Below are 13,721 nucleotides of genomic sequence, written 5' to 3'. Positions count from 1 at the left end.
GTCCCTCTCCTCTCCAGCTTCCTCGGTGGCGCCACAGATCCCACCACTGCCACCAAATGTGGAGGGGCAAAGTGGCCTCCCCACGAAAAAGGGGATCTGGACCGACCGGATTGAGGTGGTGGAGTAGAAGGAGGAAGCAGGCAGCGCCAATTGCAGGAAGAAATTAAGCTTTATTCTTTTAACCCCAAAAACCATCAATAAGCAACAGGAGCCGGGAGCCGGGAGACGGCTTCACAGTCCTCTAGTCTCTCACCAGACTAGTCAGCTCTCTCCCTCCCCACCAAAATGAGCGCCCCTTATAGTGGGCAGCATCCTAGGGCCAATTGGGCCACCCCACTAACCGTGGTGACATCAACCATAATGAACATTTCCAAAACAAAACAATAACACAAAGAAATAAACCCTTCAATAAACAGAACACAATTCCCCCTGAACATACAAACCCTTAAATACAAGTAAACCCTACATTTCCCCCTTAATTACACATTCCAACCAAAAACCAACACCCCCCCTTACGGCAATGGGCTACTCCACTTAGCCGGCGCTCCATAAAACCACACCCCTGCAGCGGCGCGCGCTTCCGCCCAGGAGCAGCGGAGCCGACCGGGACTAAGCAGATGCAGGTGAGGTGTGGGTGAGCAGCATGGTGACAGATGATGGTGAGAGATAAATGACCAGTGCACAAACTGTTACAGGTTGGGAAATGGGACAGAATGGGAGTCGCGGTGCTCCGCGCTCCCGACGCCGACACCCTGCTCACGTCACCCGTTCCTCCGCCCCAAAGCACGGCAGGGCACAAGAACCGTATTACATACTAAATAAAAATCCCCTACACAACCCTGTGTGTGTGTGTGTGTGTGTGTGTGTGTGTGTGTGTGTGTGTGTGTGTGTGTGTGTGTGTGTGTGTGTGTGCGCGTGTGTGTGTGAGAAACAGCGTCTCTTTCGCTCGCTCTCCCGTGCGGGCAACGCCACGCAGCGTCCTCGTAGGGGGAGACAGTGAGAAGGGGAGGCGGAGATCGCTCACTTTCTCACACATACTGAAACTGTGTGTGTGTGTGTGTGTGTGGTGTTCTGATACTACATACTGACAAATATAACGTGCACAAATATGATCGCATTTGTCAATTTCAGGATTTTCTTTTGAAAACTACTTTTATTTTTTTTAAATTAACCAGAAATTTCTCGTGTTTCTTTGAGTGACTCCCTGTCCAGCTTGACACGATTGCTCGCGGCTCGTGCACATAATAGCCCAGACAACCAAACAATCGCTGCACGGCGCGAATGGAGTGCGGCACTTCCTTTATTGGAATACATTCCCAAGACCATGGAAGGGGAGGCTTGGCGTTTAGTTTTAATATGGAATAGAACAAAAATGCAACACTCCCACATCCTGTTAACTAAAGGTTAAGTGCACCTGGCCAGTTCTCAGTTCAATGTGCTGGTACAGGAACACAGATCTGGCCAAGTGCTACTTGGCGCTTGAGTTGACACAGGTCCACCCAAGACAATGATAGCAATTTGTGTGCAAGCAAGATGTGGTGCAAGTTTTTAATGTTGCATGACAGCTTGCTTGTCAACCACCAATATTCAAGGAGAATTCATGGAGAAACGAGATCCTCACGCTTAGAATGCAGGTGGCAGCCACAGCAACCTAGCTAAACTTTGATCGGTCAATTGATGATTTAAAGGTGACCTATCATACCAATTTTCGGGCCTTTGTATTTGATTTCTGTCCCCTCCAAAGCAACAACACACGATTACCCGCACTGAAAGCTTTGTAGATCGTGTTTCTCGCTGCACGCTTCCTCGTATTTCCTGCACCCTGCTCTATACAACCGATGTTAACATGCTGGCAGCGGGAAAATCGCTAGGAGCGAAACTTGCGGTCACAATACACTCACAGTCCTCATACATGTTCTACATGTGTTACTATTCTCTCGTCGTCCACCGGCCGAGTCGAGCCCGTCTCCCTGCCGTTGCCGACCGGGCCGGTGTTCCATGGCATCCGCATTAGGCTGAACAAACCTCCAACATTTTCTCTGTTCGTTCCACTCCGACGGTTGTGGTCCTTGGTGCTTCGGTAGTCGCTTGGCAGTCGCTCTGTATTTTATTTTATTTTTTTTAATTTCCCTGACATCGAAAAAACCTTTTCTTGGAGCAGCGCACAGCAACAGAACTTTCAGGTCAGAGCGGGAGAGGGCAGAACCAGTCCGAGAGTGTGCCTGAGCTTGGCCGTGAAAGGAAATACGGAACGCATTCACGTCAATGCGTTCCCAGTGTTAAAAAAAAAAAACTCAGTGAACAGAGCATACAGAACCATGCCCAACAACTTGCAGGGCTTTGCACGTCCAAACACATGAACCTCATTATTTGACGATTTCGCATCATTTGACACTAGGATTCAACATTGTAACAGTATTTAGAGCTTAGAAAAGTGGAAAAGCATCATAGGTGCCCTTTCAATGCATTTCCGTAACAGTGTTCTCCTCTCTTTACAGGGGTTAAAAGCTGATGATGTTAGCGCTGGCTTTAAGAAACTACTGAGTGAGCTGAACAAGCCAGAGGCTCCGTATGCTCTCCATGTTGCCAACCGACTGTACGGGGAGCAGTCTTTGCATTTCCTGAAGGTGTGTGTGGAATAAGCATGCCAGTACACACACACACACACACACACACGCACACACACACACACACACACAAATATTTATATATATGATTGATGTACTTTATTGGGAAACTACACTGTATTACTCCTAATAATAAACAGTAATTGCAGTAAGATACAAGAAACATTCAAGTCAATCGACAAACAATCAAGAATATCTATCTATACATATACACAGTACGTATATATATGTGTTTGTATATACATACACACACACACACACACACACACACGCACAAAAATACATTATATATAGATACACATATGCTGTATACATATACACACATGTAAATATGCATTACATAGACATATGTATTCATTCATATATGTGACAGGATAAAGGTGATTATGTTGATATGGCTCAACTGTTCCATCAACCATTCGAAGTCAGTCAGTCAGTCAGGAATTTTCACTCCTTGAAATTAACTCGTCATAATGTTCCTGGTTTTTCAGGAGTACCTGGAAAGCATCAGCAAGTACTACGGTGAGCTGAAGTCTGTGAATTTCAAGAGCGGATCCGAAGCAGCAAGACTGAACATCAACAACTGGGTGGAGAAACAAACTCAAGGTGTTTTTTTCTAGAAATGTATCAAATGTTTTCCTTAATTTGTGAAACATCTCAACTCATCCATGTCCATGCGATCTTTCAGGAAAAATAAAGGATTTGCTGGCTAATGGTGTGTTGGATAGCACGACCAAGCTGGTGCTGGTTAATGCCCTTTACTTCGAAGACACCTGGGAGAAGATATTTGAGGAGAGCAAAACTAGCGAGGTCGAGTTCAGAATCAACAAGGTACCACCGATCAGTGACATCTGCCTCGCTGTCCCTTCAAAGTCCATGGTCTGTATATATATATATATATATATATATATATATATATATATATATATATATATGTGTGTATATATATGTATATATGTATATATATGTATATATATGTATATATATATATATATGTATAGATATATATATGTATAGATATATATATATAGATATATATATATAGATATAGATAGATATATATATATAGATATAGATAGATATATAGATATATATAGATATAGATATAGATGTATATATCTGCACCTACCCTTCAAACGCTGCAGTTTAAACCCTGCGATAAACATCACTGCAAAAGGTGATTTCACATAGTTCCTTGATGTTAACATATTTTTGTATTTCCTCCTTGGAGAATGACAAGAAGCAGGTGAAGATGATGTTCCAGGAGGATACATTTCCCTTCACCTTCATTCCTCAAGTCAACTGCCAGGTCCTACCAATCTCTTACTATTTATGAGCCGCCATAAACACCGATTTCTGATCAGAAAAAAAAGGAATTACAACAATCATGCTTGAAATGCTCCCTTGAACAGGTCCTGGAGTTGCCTTACAAAGGAAAATATCTCAGCATGTTGATCTTTTTACCTCAAGAAGTAGCGGACGGTACTACAGGCCTGGAGAAGGTGGGACAGAAACTTCGACACACATTTTAAAAAATATAAATAAATAAAAAACTAATGAGACATTCAGAAAAGTGACTAAGTCATTCAAATCAACCACCAGCTGGAGAAGGAGCTGACCTATGAGAACTTTGTGGAGTGGACTCGACTGGCTAGGATGGATGAGGTCAACGTCCAGGTGAAGATGCCAAGGTTCAAGATGGAGGAGGAGTACGGACTGAAAGAAGTCCTGGTCGGCATGGGGATGGTCAATGCCTTCAGTGCCTCACTGAGCGACTTCACTGGGAGGACACTTGACTTGTTCCAAACTTGAAACAAATCTTATTCTTTTTCAATAGAATTCATGCAATTTCTATTTTTGTTCTATATCAGGGGTGGGCGAACTGTTTGACTTTTGGGCCCACAATGGGTTCTAAAATGTGACAGAGGGGCTGGAGCAGGAGCAGATGGATGGAGTGTTCTGGTGACTCACCTCATGGGAGGAAAAAATAGATCCTGGGATAGGTAGAAAACATGTTTTTTTTTTATGTCAGTTGAAAATTAAGCAAAGCAAAGTTAGAACAAAATATATGTCTTCACGGTATTTACCGTAATTCCCGGACTACAAGCCGCTACTTTTCCCCCATGCTTTGAACCCTGCGGCTTATACAACGGTGCGGCTAATCTATGGTTTTTGGTTTTTGTTTTTTTTTTTACAGCTAACGGCCACTAGGGGACCTATGGATTTTTGGATGGGCTCGGCAAAGAGTGAGACAGGCAGTTCGCGCGAACAACGAAAGCAAAAGTGGAACCAAATACAGAACGTGAGCAAGACAGTTCGCGCAAAGGAAGTTTTCATGCACAAACCCTCATTGTGGGAAACAAACCAAGAATTGCATATGATGCAGCTTTTAAGTTAAACGCAGTCGATCTGGCTGTCAAAGAAGGAAATAGAGAAATACTGATCATTTCTAGATCACAAGAAAAGGGTGAACGCAGAACAAGTCAATCAAATAATGTTTCTGAGCACGGCGCGCTCGCGCTCTCGCCTGTATGTTCTCTTGTCTTTATGCGCTCCGTCTTTGTGAGCTCCGGTGAAGCCGCCGAACCGATCTGCTCCGCAGACCAATTTCCTGACGAAACACCAGCGGCTTATGGTCCAGTGCGGCTTGTATATGAACACATTTATTTATTCCCGTAAATTTAGCTGCTGCGGCTTATATTCAGGTGTGCTTTATAGTCTGGAAATTACGGTAGCTCTTTATTGAAAGGACTCTTAAAACACTGAAAAATAAATGAAATATAGCTATTTTATGACTTACTGTAAAAGTATAGGTAGGTGACATTTCCTGCTTGGCATTGCTGCCTGTCGCACTTCTTTCACGGGTCAGCTGCTGGGTCATCAACCAGGAACTACCATTCATTGACGTTTCGCTCCTTTAATCCTGGAACGTCTCCTTGTGGCGGGGCAGTGACAGGGACGTTTGCCTCGTTGATTCTGTGGTTGTTGATGGGGTTTGGTGTTCTTTCCCCAACTCCTGTCCTGAGCCAGAGCCAAAAGCTGCCTTTCTGAGCCTCCTCTGCCAGGTCTTTAATGGCCTTTCGCAGCTTCCCTCCAGTAACTCCTGAGTCCCTCCAAAGGCGTGTGGTCGAAAGCCCCATGTAGCCTCGTCAGCCAACCTCTACTGGGTAGATTGTGGTCTTCCAGCCAACTTCCCGGCACTCAGCTACCAGCTCAGCGTACTTGGCCTTCTTGCGCTCAAAGGCGGCCTCAACACCCTCCTCTGAGGGTACAGTTGGATGGATGAGGTGCACCACTCTTGGCTTGGAGGACCACACCACAATGTCAGGGTGGAGAGATGTGGTGGTGATCTCTGTGAGGAACCTGAGCTGCCTGTTGAGGTCAACTCTCATGTCCCACTCTTGGTCAGGGGAGAAGGGCCCTGGTGTCTCTCTTAGCCGGGTGTATTTTTGCCTCCCCGCTTTCGTGACAAAGCTGGTGTGGATAATGGTGTGTCACTAGTGCACCAGTGTGTCGCGGTACAGTGATTGAGAAACACTGGTTTCGACTATAATACAGAAAATCGATCAAATATATCTCCCTTTTTGCCTCCTCTCTGACAGGCATGTCTCCAGACCAAAGCCTGACTCTTTCAGATGTTTACCACAAGGCGTATGTTGAGGTCAACGAGGAGGGAACAGAAGCTGCTGCTGCAACTGAAGTGGTCGTGACCAATTCGATATGCCAAACTTTCACTGCAGACCACCCCTTCTTGTTTTTCATTCAACACAACCCCTCCAGGAGCATTCTCTTTGTGGGCAGATGCTGCAACCCAGAGTGAGATCTGCAGCCCTGTGGGTGATTTTAATTCATAAGGGTTTTTTTTTTGAAGAAGAAGAAGAATCACACTCTGAATTGGTGCTCTGTATTTCTATTCGAGTTGGACTTTCTTTATTTCTAAACCTTGACTTAATGTCTAAATCACTTCCACATCACTGATGATAACAATTAACAAAAAACTCTTGTTCATTACAACTGTTAAAATAAAATTAAAAAAAATCAGTGAGTCTAATTTGTGTGTGTGTGTGTGTGTGTGTGTGTGTGTGTGTGTGTGTGTGTGTGTACTTTATTTGCTTAATAATAACTGATAGTGCTTGCTGTCTTAGTCAAACCATTTTAATCACCCTAAGTAATATTGTGCTGATAGCTGCACAAAGCAATTTCACTGTTCCCTTGAGATATCAAACGTACTGAATCGAACCTGAACTATTTATTGGCAAAATAAAACAAACAACATTACGAAATGAACACCGTTGTCTTCAGAATGAAATTGAACTTTCTGCTGATTCTCGCGTCTTTGCCCTTTGGATAGGAACTCTGTGCATGGGTTGCCTCTGAATGTCTAAATGTCAGGGCACGATTCAGAAACCACGAGCAGAAAGACGATCAAAATTATCAATTTCTTGTTCTTTCTTCTGAAGTCAAAATCTTATAATTATCTCTCCTTCCTCACCTATTATTTGAGCCAAATAGTTTCAATAAAACAGTCCAATAATTGTATAACAAGGGCTGCTAGAGTTTTGACCTTAAGGTCAGGTCATTTCCTTTTAAGATTTTTTTTTCATGAAAATAGTTTGTACTTAGTTTGTAAAATACAAACTTTTTGAGGGGACCTTGCAGTCAGACTGAAGGAAAAAAAAAGATTTATCGATAAGGGTTGCTTTTAAACAATCACACTCTGAATTGCTGCTCTGTTTTTCAAATATAGGAGCAGTTTCTTTATTTCTAAACGTAGACTATTCGTCTGAATCACTTCCACATCACCGATGATGACAGTTCAGAAAAAACTAGAACTGTTAAAATGAAATTTTAGTGTCTTTCTGGGAAACAAGGACTTGACTCAGTGAAATATGATGATGGACAGATGGAGATAAGATGAAGAAATTCTTCAGAAATCCAGGTTACATGGAACAATAAAAAGTTCATTGCTCTGATAACTCAGCAGTTATAAAAGCAGCCGTAGCAACACACACAGAGTTCCTATCCAACGGTCCACACAGACAACAATCAGCAGAGTGTTTGATTGATTTGTGGTGATTATTTCATCATTTTGTTTGTATAATTTTGCCATAAAATAGTTAGATTCAGTTCACTTGCTATTTCAGGCAATGGTGAAATGACTTTGGTTTGTCCCTCCAGGAAATCAGCAGTACTGCTGATTTCAAAGTTCAAAGTCAGTCCGCGGAACATAGGGGCGAGGTGCAGAATATTATATTTTACTTGTAGTTTTCATCTCGGCCTCTCGATGTTGCGGTCAGATATGTAGCATATTGTTGTAAGTCATTGTGATTTTAATTTGAAAGTGAACCGGATGGCATTTGTGACTCATTTTCCGTTTGAGAGTCGTATTGGGAGTAACAAAATAAAAAACGGAGCTTGCACTAAAAAAACGAAGTCGTTCTATTAAATAATTTATTAACACAAGACATTACATGGTGTCAGAAGAAAAACCTAAGAGGACAAAGCAAAAATGGCTTCAAACCACCTCCTTTTTTTTTTGTAACACGTTTGTCTTATCCGAGAGGAACAAAATAGCTCCATTGAAGCTGTAGGGGAGGAAATATCTAGACACAAATAGTAATATCTCCCCAATACGTATTCCGTCGTTCCGGTGTCAAGGTGAGGATTTCAAAGTAAAATACATAATAATTAATTTAATCTGACTCCATTTGATAATAATAACTTTACTTTTATATCTTGATTGAGAGAAAGACTTGATTAACAATTAAGAATATAGACTCAATAATAATAAAATTCTTGTGATCTGACATTAGTCTTCAGTTCAGGGTTGGCTTATATAAATTAACAAAACTATTCAGTTTGTTCATTAAACATGGAAGAATAGCCTGATGTCTGGGTTGGAGTATTCAGAGGTTATTGAACATGATACCCAATCTTATCTGACCAACTCAGAGGTTAAGGGTTTGAATAATGTCCAGTGAAACTTACCATATAACTAAGGTCTTTGGGATTCTGATTAATCCCTATTTTAGTTCAGTGATGGCAGATATAGACAAAGCATTCAGTGACCTTCTTAAACATAGAAGAACAGCCCAGACATCTAGGTTGAGATATTATACTCAATCTTTTCTATTCAACTCAGAGGTAAAGAGTACTAGCATTACTCAGATAAATCTACCATATAACTGAAGACTTAATCAGCATCTAATGTCAGATTATTCTCAACATAGAACAAAAGTCTCAAAAAGTTGACACTGAAGGGAAATGGATAACATACCAGTTTATTGCGATGTCCAGAGTAAAAATGCAGCAAAAATGTAACAGACCGGTTGTGTAAAAATTATGGTAAACAAATCAAGAAGTCAAAGAAAAAGAAGAAGAAGAGAGAGAGAGAGAGCGAGAGAGAGAGAGAGTGAGAGAGTGGGTCCCAGAAAAGGAGAGAGAAAAGAGAGAGAGTGGGTCCCAGAAAAGGAGAGAAAAAAGAGAGAGTGGGTCCCAGAAAAGGAGAGAAAAAAGAGAGAGAGTGGGTCCCAGAAAAGGAGAGAAAAAAACGAGCTTCAGATTCTTGTTCCTTCCCTTAAATATCCTCCCAGAACAGAGACACTGCTAAAATGCATATTTAAAAGATTCAAATCAGATCTACTCTTCCTACTCGGGAACCTTTTGGTCATCAGGGGTAATTTTCCACAGCAACAATAGATCACCAAGACCTTCATACCTCTCGCACTGACACTCACAACATTTCAAAGGAAAGTTCTAAACAAAAGGCAGAGACAGTCCCTGAATGCAAATCCAACAAACACAAGGAGATACCTTTTGGCCCTCGGCGGTTCCTTTCCCGTGACTTGTAAATCATGTTAGTTAATTACAATAGGTGAGATTGATACAGTTGTAACCCCCGTCTTTGAAGAACTTCCATTGTTAGAGAAAACACTTCAGGATGTGGATTTGACTGTCTTACAAAGCAAAAGTTCCGGGAATACTGTGAACCCAGAAAAAAAACAAAAAAAAGAAACAAAATCTGCCCTACATCAGACACATGTTTTTCACCCGTGTACAAGGCCCGTCGGAAACGGTAGACACCTACGTGACAAGCCTAAAAAATAAAGCGAAACATTATGAATTTGGCGACCTCTGTGACTCACTAATTTGTGACAGAATAGTCTGTGGAATAAAAGATGATCGAGTGAGAGCGAGATTGCTCAGAGAAGCCCACCTCACCCTTGTTAAAACACTTGATGTGTGCCGTGCCAGTGAGCTGACATCCACCCAAGTGAAAGCTTTGCATGAAGAAGTTGAGGTGCAGAAAATTAGTACAGGAACAACCAACCAAAGACGTGGTAGCATGAATGAAAACCCTGTGTCCAGTGAAAAGAAAATCAACAGTCAAAGGTTGTGGCTACAGGCACAACCTGAGAAAACGCTCTGCCTATGGACAAACATGCAAGAAATGTGAAAAGAAAAATCATTTTGCAAAGATGTGCCGGGCAAGCAGCCAGAAGAAATCACAAAAGGTGAGTGCTGTGGAATGTAATCAGGAATATACTGACAATGATGAAAAAATTTCCATTGGGACAATGAAGATGAAAGATATTGCAGCTGTCAAAAAAGGCAAAGAGTGACAATGACAGATGGACTGAAGAGCTGATCAATGAAAAGAAAGTTAGATTTCGGATTGACACCGGCGCTGACTGCAATGTTATATCAGCCAAGATATTTCAGGCTTTGAAGCTTGACAATGAGCTTCATGCGTCTCGCTGCAGATTAGTGGCGTACTCAGGCCACAAGATGGAGCCACTATGCAAAACATCACTCACATGCCAGTACAAGGGACAAGCACGCCAGATTGACTTCGAAATAGTAGATAGAGACGCTCCAGCTATTGTTGGGAATAGCTGGAGCTAAAATAGAAACAAGTACAGAGCTAAAAATGGTGAAGAGACTGTACAGCATGGAAAAACAGATGCCATCCCTAAAGAATATGAGCATCTCTTCACAGGACTTGGATGCTTACCAGGAGAACACACCATAAAACTGGACCCAGAAGTGAAACCAGTGATACATGCACCCAGGAGGTTCCCAGTTGCTCTCCGAGACAGAGAGATTGATCAGCTTCATAAGATGGAGCGATCAAGGGTCATAGCAAAACAGTTGGAACCAACTCAATAGGTAAATAGCATGGTAACTGTTGTCACTCCACAGGAGACCAAAATTTGTATGGATCCCAAGGATCTGAATAGAGCAATAAGAAGAGAACATTATCCACTTCTCACTGTGGAGGAGGTGGTATCACACATGCCTAACACAAATTATTTCTCTGTGCTGGACGTGAAGATGAAGAGAGCTCCAAGCTCTGCACTTTCAACACGCCCATTGGAAGGTACCGCTTCAAATGCCCTCCCTTTGGGATCTCATCTGCAGCAAAGTGTTTCAAAGAGCGGTAGCCCAGATGATCGAGGGGTTGAATGGGGTGGTCAACATCATTGGTGATCTGCTTGTTTGGGGTGACTCTGGGGTGAGTCTACTAAAAAGAGCAAATGAAAATGGCCTAAGATTCAATAAAGCCAAATGTAAGTTCAGAACGACAGAGGTCAAATACATTGGCCATGCACTCCATGCTGATGGTCTGCGTCCTGATTGTGAGTAAATTCAAGCCATTATGCAGATGCCAACACCAGATGACAAACAAGCTTTAATGCGCTTTATGGGTACGGTACAATATCTGGCTCAATTTATTCCAAATCTGTCGGAGATCTCTGCTCCACTAAGGAAGTTGCTGCAGGGAGATACAGAATGGCACTGGGAGGAGTCACAGCAGAGAAGCTATGGCTGCGTCTCAATTCAGGGTCTGCATCCTTCGGAGAATGCATTTGAAAGGAAGTTGCATCATAGCAATGCGCAAAGGCTTGTCCCAATTCCCAAAAGTCAGAAGGACGCTCCAAATGTGTACTCGGAATGCGCCCTACTTTTAGCTGATTCCAAGGATACACCGCTACTATCCTTCGCATCCTTCGGTATCCCAGGATGCTTTGCGTGCTGCTGCAAAGCATCATGGGATCCTGGGAAGTCAGCTGAAATTAGCGGCATGTACTGGCAAAGACACTTCGTATAAATTAAAGTATTAAATTTCACATCAAATATTCAGTTTTTAACGTAGAGTTTTTACTTATTTGAACATCCAACTGTTCAAATAGCGAACCAATGGTTAGCGTGATGCTATAAAAACGTCGCTTCCGGGGTTGGCCAGCAGGAGGGAACGGCGGTGACGCAACCAGGAAATACGCCGAAGGCTAGACCGTCCCATGTGGTTACCGGGGAGGCGGGTTTTGGTTCATCCTTCTCAGCCGGGTCCTCGAAGAACGCCTCCTTCAGACGGAGGACACTCCGTTCAAAGGATGCAGACCCTGAATTGAGACACAGCCTTTGAGTTGTTGAAAAAGCTGATCACAGAGGCTCCCACACTCAAGTATTATGATGTCAGCAAGGCTGTGTCGCTGTCTGTAGATGCCAGCTCGGAGGGCATCGAGCTATGATACGACAAAATACACCATATTTCCATCTGTTTGCACAAGCACTGTCGAAGCTATGGCTTCTCCCTCCCACCTCTCCCCGGTCTCCGCTCTCTCTCCACCCGTCTTTTCTTGCTCACACTGCCAGATGCTTAGTTTTACCTCACCCTCAATGACTGAGTCAGGGATCTGTATAAAGCGTAGTACTATGTTAGCTCTTGAGGCCAGACTGAGCCAGCGTGAGGAACGACTTTGCTGCTTTGAGCATAGTAGTCCCGTATACTAGTAGCTAGTAGGGTTAGCTTAGCTGGAGCGGAGCATTCAAGTGCTAGGTGGGTGACTATCAGGAGGAAGCATAGCTCCAGAAAGTCGGACACCACCGCTACTCTCAGCACCAGGCTTTACTCCATCCATGTCTCTAACAAGTTTGCCCCGCCCAGCAGCACGCCTGCTGAGATAGATACTCTGGTAATTGGCTCATATAAAGTATAGTGAGGCATGTTTAACCTAGGACAGCCATCGGCCACAGTGAAGTGCATCCCCGGCGCCAGGACAGGCGATATTGAAGGGCATTTAAAGTTAATGGCCAAAGATAAACGGAGATTTAGGCAAATTATAATCCACGGTGCTTTCAATGATGCGCGCCGAAAATCGTCTGAGGTCACTAAGTTGAATATAGCATCGGTGTGCGCATTTACTCGGACCATGTCAGACGAAGTAGTTTTCTCTGGCCCCTTCCCAAACATTAGCAGTGATGAGATGTTTAGCCGCATGTCATCTTTTCACTGCTGGCTGTCAGGGTGGCATCCCAATAACTCTGTGGGCTTTGTAGATGATTGGAAGCCTTTCTGAGGCAGGGTGGTCTCTGTGTGTCTCTGGCAGGTGATGACCACGACGCCGGGAGCTGGAGAGTGAAGTCCTGGGAGTCTTGGCACCACCACTTCAACTTTGCCACCAGGATCAGGACGAGGACCGGATTTAACGGCGGATCATAGGCCATTATGGACTCTTGGCCTCCCAAACATCAACAAACGAATTCTCTACATGGACAGCAAACACAGACCAACATATTCTACATGGACAGCAAACACAGACCAACATATTCTACATGGACAGCAAACACAGACCAACATATTCTACGTGGACGGCAAACACAGACCAAGATATTCTACGTGGACAGCAAACACAGACCAACATATTCTATGTGGACAGCAAACACAGACCAACATATTCTACATGGACGGCAAACACAGACCAACATATTCTACGTGGACAGCAAACACAGACCAACATATTCTACGTGGACAGCAAACACAGACCAACATATTCTCCATGGACGGCAAACACAGACCAACATATTCTACGTGGACAGCAAACACAGACCAACATATTCTCCATGGACGGCAAACACAGACCAACATATTCTACGTGGACAGCAAACACAGACCAACATATTCTCCATGGACGGCAAACACAGACCAACATATTCTACGTGGACAGCAAACACAGACCAACATATTCTACATGGACGGCAAACACAGACCAACATATTCTACGTGGACAGCAAACAGAGACTAACACACCC

The 13,721-nt window shown here is 43.3% G+C and overlaps 3 protein-coding genes across 10 annotated transcripts in view; 1 reads left to right on the top strand and 2 right to left on the bottom strand.

The window, feature by feature from the left end:
* Positions 1-13,721, bottom strand: part of LOC142889185 (NLR family CARD domain-containing protein 3-like) — a 256,712-nt gene that overhangs the window by 33,312 nt on the left and 209,679 nt on the right. The window lies entirely within an intron of this gene.
* The window catches only part of LOC142889189 (tripartite motif-containing protein 16-like), a 274,833-nt gene that overhangs the window by 253,276 nt on the left and 7,836 nt on the right, over positions 1-13,721 (bottom strand). The window lies entirely within an intron of this gene.
* On the top strand, positions 3,101-4,439 carry LOC142888932 (leukocyte elastase inhibitor A-like). Its single transcript, XM_076027439.1, has 5 exons — positions 3,101-3,233; positions 3,316-3,458; positions 3,859-3,936; positions 4,040-4,129; positions 4,230-4,439. The coding sequence occupies exons 1-5, from the start codon at positions 3,101-3,103 to the stop codon at positions 4,437-4,439; spliced, it is 654 nt and encodes a 217-aa protein (XP_075883554.1).

This window comes from Nelusetta ayraudi, unplaced genomic scaffold (assembly GCF_046127955.1).
Source record: "Nelusetta ayraudi isolate G7.1 ecotype Tasmania unplaced genomic scaffold, CSIRO-AGI_Nayr_v1 ptg000021l, whole genome shotgun sequence".
Lineage (NCBI taxonomy): Eukaryota > Metazoa > Chordata > Actinopteri > Tetraodontiformes > Monacanthidae > Nelusetta > Nelusetta ayraudi.
This window is presented reverse-complemented; position numbering and strand designations above follow the sequence as displayed.